The sequence below is a fragment of the Oryctolagus cuniculus genome, chromosome 6 (genome assembly GCF_964237555.1).
Source record: "Oryctolagus cuniculus chromosome 6, mOryCun1.1, whole genome shotgun sequence".
NCBI lineage: Eukaryota > Metazoa > Chordata > Mammalia > Lagomorpha > Leporidae > Oryctolagus > Oryctolagus cuniculus.
Window position 1 is genome coordinate 48,458,697 of NC_091437.1, and position 15,288 is coordinate 48,473,984.

Genomic DNA, 15,288 nt, shown 5'->3' on the forward strand with positions numbered 1-15,288 from the left:
TGAATATGGTCTTGTCTAAATAAGGACAGAGTTTTGTGAACTCAAGAGGCTTCCATGGCCTTGGCAGCTCATGACAAGAGCCTCCGATGATTACTGACATCATAAATAAGAGTGTCAATTGTTAAATCAACAACGGGAGTCATTGTGCTACTCCCCATGTAGAATCTCTGTCCTTAATGTGTTGTACTATGTAAATTAATGGTAAAACTAGTATTCAAAGAGTACTTTATACTTTGTGTTTCTGTGTGGGTGCAAACTGTTGAAATCTTTACTTAGTGTATACTAAATTGATCTCCTGTATAAAAATAATTAAAAATGAATCTTAATGAAGAATGGGATGGGAAGGGAGTAGGGGGTGGTATGGTTTGCAGGAGGGAAAACCGCAATAATCCAAAAGTGTACTTTCAAAATTTATATTTATTAAATAAAAGTAAAAAATTGTCAAGAAAAAAAAATAAGCACCACAATCACATGCCTGAGAGCACTGTCCATAGCACAGCCAATGAAAATACATCTTTCAGGGAACAACAGTCTGCTTGGCAGAAGAAATGGAGATCAAGATTTGAGAATGATGAGGCAAATAGAACTTATGTGACAAGGTACTGGGCAGGATAGTGAGGAGGAGGGAACTACACAGAGAAACCACTTCAGAAATCCTCAAAGGGATTTTCCATTGAGGCATGGTCAATGAAAACGGTATAGAAACACAGCAAAACTATAAAGACCTTGCAGAAAACAATTTTGGGAGCTCCATGTACTAAAAGAGAATTCCATAGATCTTACAGTGTTTGCAGACACTGGACTAAAGTCATCAAAGTAACCTGTGGAGTTGCAGCTGGAAAAGGTGACAGAAAAGCACAAAAGGAAAAAAGTCTAATGAAAGAAGACCAAGAGGGTTTTTGTTCTTTTGTGTGTTTGGCTTGGTTTTGTTGGTTTCTTAGAAATTTTGATATTCTTAGTTAAGAATTTTAAAACATTTTTCATAAACATTGTCATGGATTTAAAGGAAAAGATGTGTTTAACAAGGAAGCAGATATGAAATCTCCGCTGAGATACAGAAATTACTTAAATAGATTTTAAAAATCTATAATTTAAGAGAAAAAAGGTAATAAAGAGACTTCAAAAAGCATAGCAGGAAAGAATGAAAAAAAGGAAGAATTAACAAGGGAGAAATGGAACAGAAATAACAAAGTGCTTAATGTAAACCCTAATTACACAAGTCATTATGTTAAACGTAAGATTTAGATAAATAGACATAGTACTTATTAGGAATAAAATGTCAGACTGGGTAAGAAAAGAAGCTACAATCACATACTGTCCACAGATAGACATTCTGAATTTAAAGTTCCAGAGAAATATAAAAGAATGAAAGGAATTGTAATACCTAAAATAGAAAAGCTAGAACAGCTACATTAAAAACTGACAAACTAGATTTCTAAAGGGGTAATAAAACTAAATATAAAGATGGTATGTCAGAATGACAAAAGCATGAGCACATTTAAAAGATAAAACATACAATGTGAATGCATGCAATTAACGAGTTTTGAAATATATGAAGCAAAAACTGACAGATCTAAAGAGAAAAGTCAACAAAATCCATAACTTCAGCTAAAAATTCTAACAACATTCTCTCAGTAGTTAGTGGATGAAACAGACCAAAAATCAGGATACAGAAAATTTGAGTGAGCTTCTAAACTGAATAACCTAATATTTATAGAATATCATGCCCGGAAACAGAAGAATATATATATATATATATATATATATATATATATATATATATATAAAGTTTTCTAAAGCATATAAAAATTAAATAAGATAAACTAATAAATCATATGCTATGAAATTTTATGAATCTCAGTAATTTAGAATTACTAAACTATGTAATTCTATTTATTCTTGTAATAAGTTCTATTTATTCTATGTAATAACTATTTATTCTTCTCTGACAAGAGAATCACATTAGATGTCAATAATAAGAAAATATCTGAAATCCACAGCACACTTAGAAAATTATTTTAAAGAACTCATGGAAAAACAAATAACCCATTTAAGAAATGGGCAAAAGACTTAAGCAGCCAGTTTTCAAAAGAGGAAATCCAGATGGCTAACAGACACATGAAAAAATGTTCAGGATCACTATCTGTCAGGGAAATGCAAATCAAAACCACAATGAGGTTCCACCATATCCCAGTTAGAATGGTTTTCATATAGATATCAACAAACAACAAATGCTGGGGAGGATTTGAGGAAAAAGGTACCCTAATTCACTGCTGGTGGGCATGTAAACTGGTAAAACCCCTATGGAAGACAGTTTGGAGATACCTCAGAAATCTGAATATAATCCTACCATCAGACTCAGCTATCCCATTCCTGTGCATTTACCCAAGGGAAATGAAATCAGCAAGTAAAACCCAATGTTTACTGCAGCTCAATTCACAATACCTAAGACATGGAATCAACCTAAATGCCCATCAATGGAAGACTGGATAAAGCAATTATGGGATATGTACACTATGGAATACTACATAACAGTAAAAAACGAAATGCTATTTGCAACACAATGGATGAATCTGAAAAACATCATACTTAGTGAAATAAGCCAGTCCCAAAGGGACAAATACTTTATGCTCTCCTGGATCCATGATAACTAACAGAACACCTAAAAGGAAACATGTGGAATGAAACTGACACTGAGAAGCAATGACTTGGTATGCAAATATGAATTCATCAGATAGAACCTGGAAATCCAGTCTGTACGTATGCAGTACCAGGGCTCTGGGGACTGCAGCAGTCCTAATGATAGATGTAAAAGCTACAGTGGAAGGAAAAGAGTTCAGAAAAGGCAAATTCTAGAAGTTCATATAAGGCATGAAAGATGGCCAGAAGGTAACACTCCATGGTGGAGGAGACCAAATAACAGTACCAGAACTTGGAGGTATTAGCATTTTGTCAGATCTGAATGACCAGGCTGTTCTCACTGAATAAGGAGATGGCTTGTTTATATGTGTGGACACGCAGCTGGTTGAAGCATTATGTGGCTTCTAAAAACCAATATCCTTTCTCGATAACTGAACCACAGTTACTACATCTCATCCAGGCCAGGTCTTCCAGGCAGGAGATCTCCAGAGTGTGCTGACTTGAGGCATGCCAATTTAGCACAGAGCTCATGAAGAGAGTCCTCTAAACTTTCCTGAGAATGATTCTCCTTCTCCTGATAAAATCTCGTTGCTGGAAGTTGCTGGAAAAGCTCCTCCCTGAGAGGAAGGAAATGGAAGAGACTGATAAAATGGATCAGGTAGAACTGGTGGTCTTTGATCCAAACCAGGAAAGGGCACCATATTAAGAAGAAGCACATAAAGGATGATTAATAGCATGGCAGAGGAGTTGTTCAGTGCCAAACCTCTTAATGGGAGCAATGGATAACACTTACTGTGGACACTTTATACACAGCAGTGCATAAGTGAAGGATTCACTATAAAATGATCACTACTTGCTTTTGTTTTTGTTTTAATATTCAACCACAGTAGTGTTTTAAGTAAAATGAAGAGTAATTACAAATACAAAAACTTGCAACAGTGCTTTCTTATGCCAATAAAGGGCATCTATAAAAATTTGTTAATTTCTTATTTTTATGAATATGTCAAGGTTCTATAAGACTTCGGCATTAGAGGAATCTCAGTGAAGTGCACTCACTAGGTCTCTACTATTGTTGCTTCTGCTATGTTTATCTAAAAATTTTTATAATAAAAGTACTGAGGGAAAAAATAAAAGGCTTGTATAAAATAGAGCAGTTAGGTCACATTCCAAGAGAAAACGTGTGTGTGTGTGTGTGTGTGTGTGTGTCTTGTAAGGGATGATGCTGAGAATATGCACAAAGGTGCTACAACTCAATAATAAAATGACACACCACCCAACTAAAAAAGAGCAAGACTTAAAAAGATACTTCATAAAAGAAGATGCACAAACTCTCCAATATCTCCATGAAAAATTGCTCAACAGCATTAGTCATCAGAAAAAAATGCAAATTAAAAGCACAATGAGATACCACTGTCCTCCCACTAAAATGACTAAATTTATAAAGAGCAACATCAACTGTTGGCAGAGATGTAGAGTGACCTGAATTTCCATACATTCTGGAATATCACTCTGAAGAACTGCTTGGTAGTATTTTTACAAAGTTATACATGTATCTATATCGAAATCCAGAAATTCCACTTCTAGTGTTGATTTAAGACAAAGAGAAATATACAGACTGTCTTAAAATAAATACTGTTTTATGTACTAGCTACTGAACCAAAGTGAAAATTTTTAGGTTATTAAGTGTGATCAGTGCAAACATGGATTCTCTCAGGCTAAGCCAAAGCCAAAATACAAAAAGGATGGAACCTAGGTGACATTAAGGCAAAAGAATACAGTTGCATACCCTGTTCTTGGTAAAACCAGAAAACTGATAAACAAGTGATTGGTCTTCACCCAGTTCTTACTTCTAAACAGCCAAATCTGACCAATGTACTATAATCTCTAGTCAGCTAAACAAAAGAACCCCTAATATCTTGTTTGCATAAGCCAGTCAAAACTGAACAAGCTCCAATCTTTCTTTTGCATAATCATACCTCAGTGAGAACCTGGGCCAGATATAGGGTACTTTCTTTCACGTATTCACTTATTCCTCAAATATTTGTTAAGAACTTATGATGTGATGAGCAATATTTTAGGTAGTGGAGCCATACATTGAATTTCAAGCTCACTCCTCTCTTAGGGATACAGATGATTAATAAGACAAGATTTACAGGGTTTGCCACATTATCCCCATTTTATAGATGAGACTTGAAAGGTAGAGGATGGGATTTAAATCTGATTTCTGGGATTCAAAACCCGGAACTCTTGACCACTGCAGTATTTTATCATGCCAAAAAATAATAATAATACAGACCTCTTCTCCAGTGATGAAGTCCTTCCCCTCCAGAGGGCATCACTTTAACAAATAGCTACAAAAAAAAAAAAAAAGAAAGAGAAAAGAAAAGAAAAGAGAGAGAAAAAGAGAGAGAGAGAGAGAAAGAGAAAGAAAGAAAGAGAGAGAGAGTGAAAGAGAGAGAGAGAAAGAGAGAGAGAAAGAGAGAAAACAAGCAAGCAAGCAAGCAGACAGGCCAAAAAAACAAAACCAAAAACAACTAATAAGCAATTTTTAATTAAATTTATAATAAAAAAAAAAAACAAGCTGCTGAAGTTTCTAAAGGAAAAATAAAACTGAGTGTATGATTTCCATGGGGAAGGGACAATTAAGCAAAGACCTGAAGGATGCAGTTGGCTAAATAAAAGGGTGCATACAAAGAACTGGGCCCTGACCCCAATTCACAGTAGTGTATGCCACATTATCCAATCTCTGCATTCTTAATTAGTTTCCCATGTCATGTAGATGGTCCTCTTTGTTCATGACCTCAGAATCATAAATGGCTCTGCTATTATTAGAAAAAAAAAAGGCATGACAATCTGTAAACCAATATTGTGTAAGTAGAATTAATTTGCCAGAACAACCTAATTTCCTCTAAGCTATTTTCTCTTCCAAGTAGCTTTGGGCTCCTTTTTAAACTAACAATACTTTAATTCCATTATAGATAGCTATATAAAGAAATGAGGAGACACTACATAAATGGAGTACTAGAGCTTTCTTATTTCATTCACTTTGAATTAGTCTCAAAATAATAGGTATAAAACACAGTATAGGAAATTCACCCTTTGGTTAAATACCTAGACATCCAATATAATATCATGTATAAAGCATATATGATTAGTTGAGTAAACCTCAATGATCTCCATTTACTCCAATATCTTGCACTGTAGCAGTATCAATTGGTGTGACTGTCACACTCTATTGTACTACTTTGCAAACTTAGCACAGCGCTGTTTGCTTTGCCTGAAAAGCATTTGTTTCATTTTTTGCATTAGGAATATCAGCTCAGATATGACATTCTGTGAAGTCTTTTCTGAACTCCTGGGGAAGAATTCATAAGTTCCCTTTTAAAATCTGATCCATACCTTACACATATTCATGCCAACTGCTGCTCTCATAGCACTGCATAGTGTTATATTTACATTTATATCCCTCTCACTCTTTCTGTTAAATACTTCTCTAAACCTCTGTTCACATCTTCTCCCCAGAGAAGTCATACCCAAGATATTTAACATCCAGATCAGTAGGCAAACTGACAAATCACAAAAAACACTGGCCTCATACAACAAGTACAAGTCTACTAGATGGATATGAACCCTTCCTAAACCTCACTACACTGTCTTAGTGATGGTCACCATCAACACTGCCTCACTTCTCACATCATCACTTCCTACAGGCCTTCCTATCTCTAGTTTCACACCCTAAAATCCCCTCTTCTCATAACAATTCCTCTAAAATTGAGCTTCATCTCAGAAAATTCTGTCACAAATCAAAGGAACAAAATTCTTCCAGTACTTCTTTTTAATATCTCCTATTTTAGCACAGTATTTTTATGTCAATTTTAATTATTGAAGCCTCTATTTACACAATAGCTTTGAGAACAATGGATGGGTCTTAGTGTAGTCAAATAACCTAACATTTATTTTTTTGAATTTTTATACCTGACACTTATTATGTAACTGAAATATACCTGGCATTTTCTTTTGAGTTTTTAACATATTTGAAAGAGACAGAGAAAGAAAGGGAGAATCAAGACAGAGAAAGAGGTATCTTCCATCTGCTGAGTCACTCCTCAAATGTCTACAATTGAGGCTGGGTCAAGTGGAAGCCAGGATATGGGAACTTTAATCAGGTCTCCCATATGGGTGGCAGGAACCCAAATATCTAGACCATCATATACTTCCTCTAAGTCACATTTAGCAGGAAGCTTGACCAGAAGCAGATCCAGGACTGGGAGTAGCTCAACGATTTGGGATGCAGACATCCCAAGTGGCAGCTTAACCCACTGCACTCCAACACCTACCCCACAACTGACATTTTTACTTAAAAACGTTTATGGAGAGAAAACAAGAAGAAAAAAAATCATTTTTTCATGATGGCCTAAATATCATCAGGTTTTTGTTTCTTCTCTTTTCTTCCATCCCTTAAAATAGCTACAGTCTCAGAAATGCATTTTTCTTCACAATAGTCAACATACTGATGGACAATCTAGGGTAACAATAACAACAGTAACAGCATTTGGACTGTTTTGTATACCACAGTTTAGTAGTAAAAGAAAAGAAAGGGCTTTCTTTAAACAAGTGAGACCATCAAAATCACATACAAAGCAACTTCAAACAATTTATGGAATGCAGATTATAAAAAAATGCAAACATTCAAAATGATTTTCACAATTTTTACAGGAACTTTTTGAAGAACCATATATACACTAAATACATCAGTGTAGGTGTATCTCTCAAGAATAATTTAGTTTGATTACAATCTTTTTTTTTTTTTTTTGAAAAAAGGACAGAGGGAGTGATAGAAAGATATAGGTATGCAGAGAGATGTACCACACACGGGTTCACTTCCCAAATGCCACAACAGCAAGGATGAGCTAGGCTGAAGCCATGAGTCCTGAACACCATCTGGGTCTCCCATGTGGGTGGTAGAGACTGAAGAACTTGGCTCATCAACTGCTACCTCCCAGGTACAAGAGCATAAAGCTGTTTTGGAAGCATGGAGTAGCCAGGACTGGAATCAGGAACTCTGACAAAGGATGTAGGTATCCCAAGTGGCAGCTTAACCCACTGTGCCACAACACTCACCCCCAGCATTTCATCTTTAAATTGTTTTTCCAGATTGTTCCATATAGTCTTGGGAATTTTTTTGAAAGTTATGTAGAAGTATGCAAAGTTTAAAAATTCATAATCCCTATTCCCAGTTTCCATAAACTGTTCTTATTAAACTAATTAAGACAAACAAAAGAACATTTGTTCATCACTCAGATTGAAGTTGCAAAATAACAATATCCTAGGATAAGAAATATATACACAGCTGGTGTTGTGGCGCAACAGTTTTGGCTGCCACATGCAATGCTGGCATTTCATACCAGAATGGTAGTTCCAGTCATGGCTGCTCTGCTTCCAATACAGCTCCCAGACAATGTAACTGGGAAGGCAGTGGAAGATGTCTTAAGTACTTGCACCCTTGAAACCTACACTGGAGACCTGAGTGGAGTTCCTAGCTACTGGCCTCAGTTTGGGCCAGCCTTGGCCCTTGCAGCCATTTGGAGAGTGATCAACATATTGAAGCATTCTCTTTCTCTCTCTCTCACTTAGTATTAGAGTTGGTCTTATGTGTATAAAGTTCATTGAAAATGAATCTTTTTTTTTTTTTTTTTTTTTTTTTTTTTTTTTAAACATTAAGCCTCTGTCAAAAATGTATTTCTTATTTTAGGATACAGGATTGAAGACAAGATGATACTTACAAGTAAAGAAAATTTACAAGAAAAAGCTTGACAAAAGTTTTTCAATTAAAGTATTATAACATTCAAACAACTTAAAACATAACAAAAGAAACAAGATTGCAAACAAAAATGTTTATGGATTTTCCAAACATAAATAAATGAAATAGTGTTTAGGCAGTAGGGCTCATGCTGATGGCTAGTAGGAAGTAACAGAGTGTAATCTACTTGGAAAAAAACCTTTAATGTACAAATAACAAGCCCAAATTATGGACTGCAGCAATTTAATCATCACTGCCATTTCTCTTACTTCCAAAATAAAGCCTTGATTAAACCATTCATACCCTATATTACTCACACCTTTACTTCAGAGATTGAGGAATTATATACAACAAATGAATTTATTTTCACCATAGGGATAACATATTGTACCTCTCTGCCAATGTTACTTGAAAACCTTCCATGTCAAAACAATTTGACAGCAGATATAAACAATTAAATAAATACGCAATGATCTTTCATTACAGTCCTTTGAAGACGCATGTTAATTCATGCTGTTAACCTTAGGATCACAGTGCATAGAATCCAAATATAAACAGTTGGGGTGCCTTTCAAAGTAATGTTGGATCCCTCACTTTATTTATAATCCCACTATAACCACTAAGTTCATTTCATAGGCCCTATCATGCATTAATCATCGAGTGGCAGAAGCTAATGAAAACTTTTCCTATTACAACGTCCATTGCCGGCAATGAACGTCTTCAAACCACCAGGGAAGTCATTGTTATTGCACAATACATGAGGACCTGGAACTATTCCAAAAGCTTAAAAAAATAAAAATAAAAAATGGAATTATATTTGACATTTCCTGACACCTGCATTGATACTGTATGACTAATAAAAGCATGTCAGTTGCCTGGACTGAACCAGCGATCAACATGCGCCCAGAATGCACACGAGTAAAAATGCAGTAAAAGGAAGTAGTCTTCATTGCCTATAGGTCACTTCCAGTCAAAGGTTAAAGTTCAAAGACTGAATGATCAAAGTGCTCATTTTCTCAGTAGGACTATCTTCTGCTAGGAGGATGATAACAGTGGCATCATCAACAAGTATCATCATGATACCACCATTTTGTTTTCTTTGGATTCTTGTTACATGTTCGCACATAAAAAGAATTATCTGGTGGTCGTCTCTTTTCTTTGCAGCTGGAAAGCATACTAATAATGCTAAGACAAACTGACTGGACTGAGAGCGCTGGGGACCAGTCTTCTGTTAGAATGGATAAACAGATATGACCATTGCTATAAACATGAGGATGAACAGGAATATTTTCACCAGTAAACATGACCTGAGGAGAGTCAAAAGGATATCGACTACTAAATTTAAATAGAAGTTGAAATTTTTCCCCTTCATATAAGGTACCTGGTGCACCCTCCATGTCTACAATCCACTGTGTAATTGAATTTTGAACGCTCTTTTCATTTAAAGTCATCCCTGGAGGCGGGTCATTTTGCAAAGCCAACAGTTCTTTCTGTAGTCGTTTCTGCATTGACGCCATGATGGAACCATCCCCCCTGAAAATGAATCTTAATGGAGAATGGGACCGGGAATGGGAGAGGGAGGAGGAGGTATTGTGGAAGCAGTGGTGGGAGGATAGGTATGGTGGGAAGAATCACTATATTCCTAAAGTTGTACTTAGGAAATTTGTACTCATTAAATAACAGGTTTCTTTGTCAAAAATTAATAAATAAAAATTTAAAAAAGATCAGTTCTGGGAAAAAAAAACCATTTCATAGTTAGGCATTTTTGGCTACATTTCATATGAAGCAAGAAAGCAGCTTTTTTTTTTTTTTTTTCATGGAGTTGTGCTCTTCCCATGCCAAAAATATCAGCTAAGTATGATTTCATTCCAAAACTTCATGATAGCCCCAGGAAGCACAGCCGGGTGCTCAGCAACTGACACTTTTGCTTAAACAGCTACAAATGGATTTGCTGGTTATCTGACCACAGTACATTCTGCCTTCACCTCTTCTCCAAGGTGGGCCCCCTCCATCCCTCAAAGCTCAGCTTACAATATCTTTAAAATGCCAACCTCTTACTGTAAAACTGTCTCTTCATGCATCCACACATTTAGATTCTGCACTGAATACTTGTAATTTTCTGATTTGCATTTCGATCTCATGATTGTCTGTCTCCTTCACTCTTGTAAGAGTCATAAGAGAAAACATCTGGTCTGTCTTTTCATGTTTGCATCTTCTACATGTAGTGTCTGCCCTGGAGCAAATGATTATTCCTTTTTTATTCCTAAAAGTGTACGTGTGTATGTATGCATGCATGTGTTTGTGTGTGTGTGTGTGTGTATACATATATATATATATATATATATATAGCCAAATTAATGTCTACATACCACTCTAGGTTCTAGCCATCCCAGAATTTTGAGTCAAAATTCCTCCAATTATGTATAAGTTTGGAAGACTGCTTGCACTTACTAATCTTTTTTTTTATCTTTTATTTAATGAATATAAATTTCCAAAGTACGACTCATGGGTTACAATGGCTTCCCCCCCCATACCGTCCCTCCCACCCACAACCCTCCCCTTTCCCACTCCCTCTCCCCTTCCATTCACATCAAGATTCATTTTCAATTATCTTAATATACAGAAGATCAGCTTAGTATACCTTAAGTAAGGATTTCAACAGTGTGCTCCCTCACAGAAACATAAAGTGAAAAATAATAGATGATTTTTTTTTAAATGATGATGAAATCAGATCAGACCTATTGTCATGTTTAATCCCAGTGAGAGTCAAGTTGGGAATTGATAATTTCTTTTTTTTTTTTTTTTACAGAAGATCAGTTTAGTGTACATTAAGTAAAGATTTCAATCGTTTGCACCCCCATAGAAACACAAAGTGAAATATACTGTTTGAGTACTCGTTATAGCATTAAGCCTCAGTGTACAGCACATTAAGGACAGAGATCCTACATGAGGAGTAATGCACTTACTAATCTTTACTTTCCTCACATTAAATATATCCTTCTAAGAATCACTGATGACTTTTTAAATTAGAAAATGAAGATAAACCCAAGCCTTACAAAAGCAAGTACTAAGTAGTAATAACAATATCATACATAAGTAGTAATAACAATATCATACATACAATGCTCTATGAATTGAGGCCAGGTAATTTTATCTACCAATGTGTTCAGTTGAAATACAACTGAGAGAGGCAGTGAAAAGAACTACACTATGCAAAATAAATTGTTCCTGAAGTCTTCTTTGAATGACTTTCTTTGCTCATTAAAATATTCTTCTGATCATCTTTGACAGGTTTCTCTGGAACTATATTTAAAATGTACTAAATATGAGTAGAAAGAGAATTGTTATTTTAATTCAAAAGTAAAAGAAATGTTTTTTCAATATGAGTCTATTATTGAAAATATGTTCACTTTGCCCAGGGGATAATTTGCAAAACAGATCTTTTAAATTTGGAAAACAAATGAGTATATTATTGCATACAAGCATAGCTGTGAGAAACGCAACTCTGCTAGAGTTTTTTTTTTTATGTTGTTATTTTTCCTAAGCACTTTAATTAGCTAGAAAGAAAAAATATTTAAGTTCCAGTATGCTTCACCTATCCCATTAATTCCAGTGTGGATTTTAAGTCCCTTTAAACATCACTGATTTTTAATTACCATGCAAATGTATGAACTAAGCTTCTTAGAGCTCAACGTTAGAAGCACGTGTAGAAGAGCTGATAAAGGATTTTTTTTTTCATTTTCTGTTAGTAACAGAAATAATTTATGAATTCCTACTCTGTGACTGGAACCCACTATGATTATTTCCAATATACTAAAAATGTTAATTCCCAAACAGCTTTGCAAGATATGCACTAGCATATTCAGTTATAGGTAAGAAAACATGTTTAGTTTCAATCTATGGATTAACCAACAGGTTTCACAAATCAACTTTTGCCAGATTAAGTCCCTTCTTGGGATACTTGCATCCCATATCAGCTTGGTTCAATTCCTGCCTTTTCTGCTTCCAATCCACCTTCGTAATGAGGCTCCTGGGGGGCAGCAGGAAATCACTCAAGTACTTGGTCCCTGTCATCCATGTTGGACATCTGTACGGCATTTTGAGACACTGGCCTCAGACTGGTGCAGCCTTGGCTATTGCAGGTTTTACAGAGTAAACCAGCAGATGAAAGACCCCTCTCTGTTCTCTGCCTTTAAAATAAAATGAAATTTTTATAAAAATAACAGCATGAAATAAGCAAAACAAAAGAACAAACAGTATTTAACACTAGAAATATGTGTGAGGAAGTGAGAGGGATGATTAACCTGGCATGCAAAAGTCAGCCAGATTCCACAGCAACTTCTCTGCCTATCTTTGCATAAAGGCTTGTCAAGAGTCAGCTGCTACAAAAAAACAAGAATGGATTTTCAAGTCTGCTTCCCTCATAAGCTCCTGAGTTTGATTTTCATATTTACTAGTTCAGTGATCATGCATGAACTTCTATTTTATTTCTCACCCTCATTTTCCTCATCGGTAAAATAATACCTATTAATAAATCTGAGTAAAGAAAGGCTTAAATAAATTAAATATTTTATTATTATTTATTCATCTGAACTACTGCCACTATATACATATTGGCATCAACATTTGATCTAATATTTACTGAGTATTGCGTATAAACACTCAAACCTCTGCTCAGGGCTTTATACAAATTATTTCATACAATGTTGGTAACTGCCCCATGAAGTAGGTTTTACGGAGTTTGGAAAACAGTTTGGGTATCTCCCAAGGATCCATGTGGTAAGGACATGATACCCAGAGTCTTAATTAATGAATCAAGAATAGAACATAATCCAATTATGTTTGAAAGTGTGGCCTTGGAAAGTGATTGGATTGGATTAGTTTGCTAGAGCCGAGGAGCCGTATGATCCAGCCATTTTTGCTTACTAAAAAGACTATATCATGGGTAGACGATGAGTGTCCTCCTCTGTCCGCTTCCTAGCTTGCCATGCAAACCCCTCCTCCCACCAATCCACTATCCATTACCATCATAAGTTAGGCTAAACAGACTATCCAGTCTTAGACTGTGACCCTTCAAAACTGAGCCAAAATAAACCTCCTTTGTTCCTTAGTAGCTCCTTTCCTGTATTTGTTACAGTGATGAAAAATTCACTAACACAATGGCTACTATTGTATCACCCTTGCTTTACAGAGGAGGGAATGATATCTATTGGCCTTGCTCTCAGCACTGATAAGTTATTTCTTGAATTCCAGGCTCTTCTCAACTACTCGCCAAACCATGGCTTCAGAAAAGGACCTGGTAACTGCAGACATTCATCACTATAAACCATACTATAGAAAAGAGAAACAAACGTTAAGATAGGCAGTGAAATGTCTCCCAAAAGACATGATAGAGATCATTCTTTGAGAATTCTTCAGACTTCAAGAATAACACTTTCTGATACATCACACTTTTCTAATAAAGGCGCTATAGTGTCTGCAAAGTAAGTGAAGATCTGTTTCCTGTCTTTGAGGAAGTTTTCAATACAAAGGACTATATTCTTCCAAGTGTCACTGTCCAGCACATTTCATAAAATGTTCATACTGAGAAACAGCAAATTAATTTTTTTCCAAAATTCTTTTGCTTGATCCATGTTCAAACAATTAAACAACATACAGGGGATTGATACGAATAACCCAGATGACACAAAAAAGAATGGAAATGAAGCTCTGCCCAAGGGACTGAGAAGCACTGGCTCCCTCAGCCATTATGTCTCCATTCTTTCTCCATTCTTCAGACAGTCTCTCCTTCTACTTCTAGCAACAACCAATCCTTGACATACAAGAATTAGTAAATATCTCATTTCTTTCATGTCTGTAAAGCAGTATCAATTTTTCAGGTAGGCTCCTATACCCTTCTCTGTTCTCTGATCCAATTGTAACGGTGTGGGGCATTCCTATGATATGAATGCATGAATTAACTGGAAAGAAAGTCACATAACAGAAGATATTATATACATATATATACATTATATATATACCCAATATTCACTGGGTATTTGGGACTCAAACCTTTGACAAATAAATCTGTGATGGAGGAGAATTTAGGGGAATATAAATAATATCAGGTGAATGTGACTACAATTATGTATCTTTGGGAGGAATAAAAGCTCCCTTCATATATCTTTCTTGGGGTTGTATTAGGGATACTGAGAAAACTTCTGAGAGAATAATGATAGTTACATCTGTCTAAACTGAATACTTCATCTGATGGGCTTTACTGGCCCCTTAATACTGGAGTTAATTCAAATTACAGCCTTTTTTTTTTTTTGAGAATAAATTTTTTCACATCAAAGGGTAATGCCATTATAAAAAGAATATGAGTTATGTTTAAAGGGTAAATGTCCACCTTGGCTTATAAGTATGGTAGAAAAATACTGCTTCTATTTTCTTTTTTGCTGCTGTTGTTATTATTTATTTGTATTTATTTTAAAGGCAGAAAAACCACAGACAGAGATCTTCCATCTATCAGTTCACTTTCTGATGTCCCACAATAGCCAAGGCAGGGCCTGGCTTTGGCCTGGTCAGAAGTATGGATGTAATTACTTAAGCCATCACCTGATGCCTCCAGAGGGTGCATTAGCAGGAAGCTGGAGTTAGAAGCAAAAGTGAGACTCAAACCCAGATACTTCAATATTGGATGTACGTATTCCAGGTAGTGGCTTAACAGTTGTGCCAAATGCTACCATTGATAATCACTGTTTTTACTACTGATTTTGTTTAAAGTCAGCTGAGGAGATATATAGTTTTATATACACTCTTTATGACTGATACACATCCAGATACCCAGTATAAAGTGCCACAGTAAT

The 15,288-nt window shown here is 35.6% G+C and overlaps 2 protein-coding genes and 1 pseudogene across 5 annotated transcripts in view; 1 reads left to right on the forward strand and 2 right to left on the reverse strand.

The window, feature by feature from the left end:
• Window positions 1-15,288, reverse strand: part of GABRB2 (gamma-aminobutyric acid type A receptor subunit beta2) — a 304,185-nt gene that overhangs the window by 248,289 nt on the left and 40,608 nt on the right. The gene's annotated exons all lie outside the window — the stretch shown is intronic.
• LOC103347981 (dnaJ homolog subfamily A member 1-like) lies at window positions 2,714-3,410 on the forward strand (annotated as a pseudogene).
• LOC138850207 (ubiquitin-conjugating enzyme E2 W) lies at window positions 8,520-9,993 on the reverse strand. The gene has a single exon (XM_070076398.1). It carries the CDS (start codon window positions 9,955-9,957, stop codon window positions 9,502-9,504), a length of 456 nt encoding a protein of 151 aa, XP_069932499.1. The 5' UTR covers window positions 9,958-9,993; the 3' UTR covers window positions 8,520-9,501.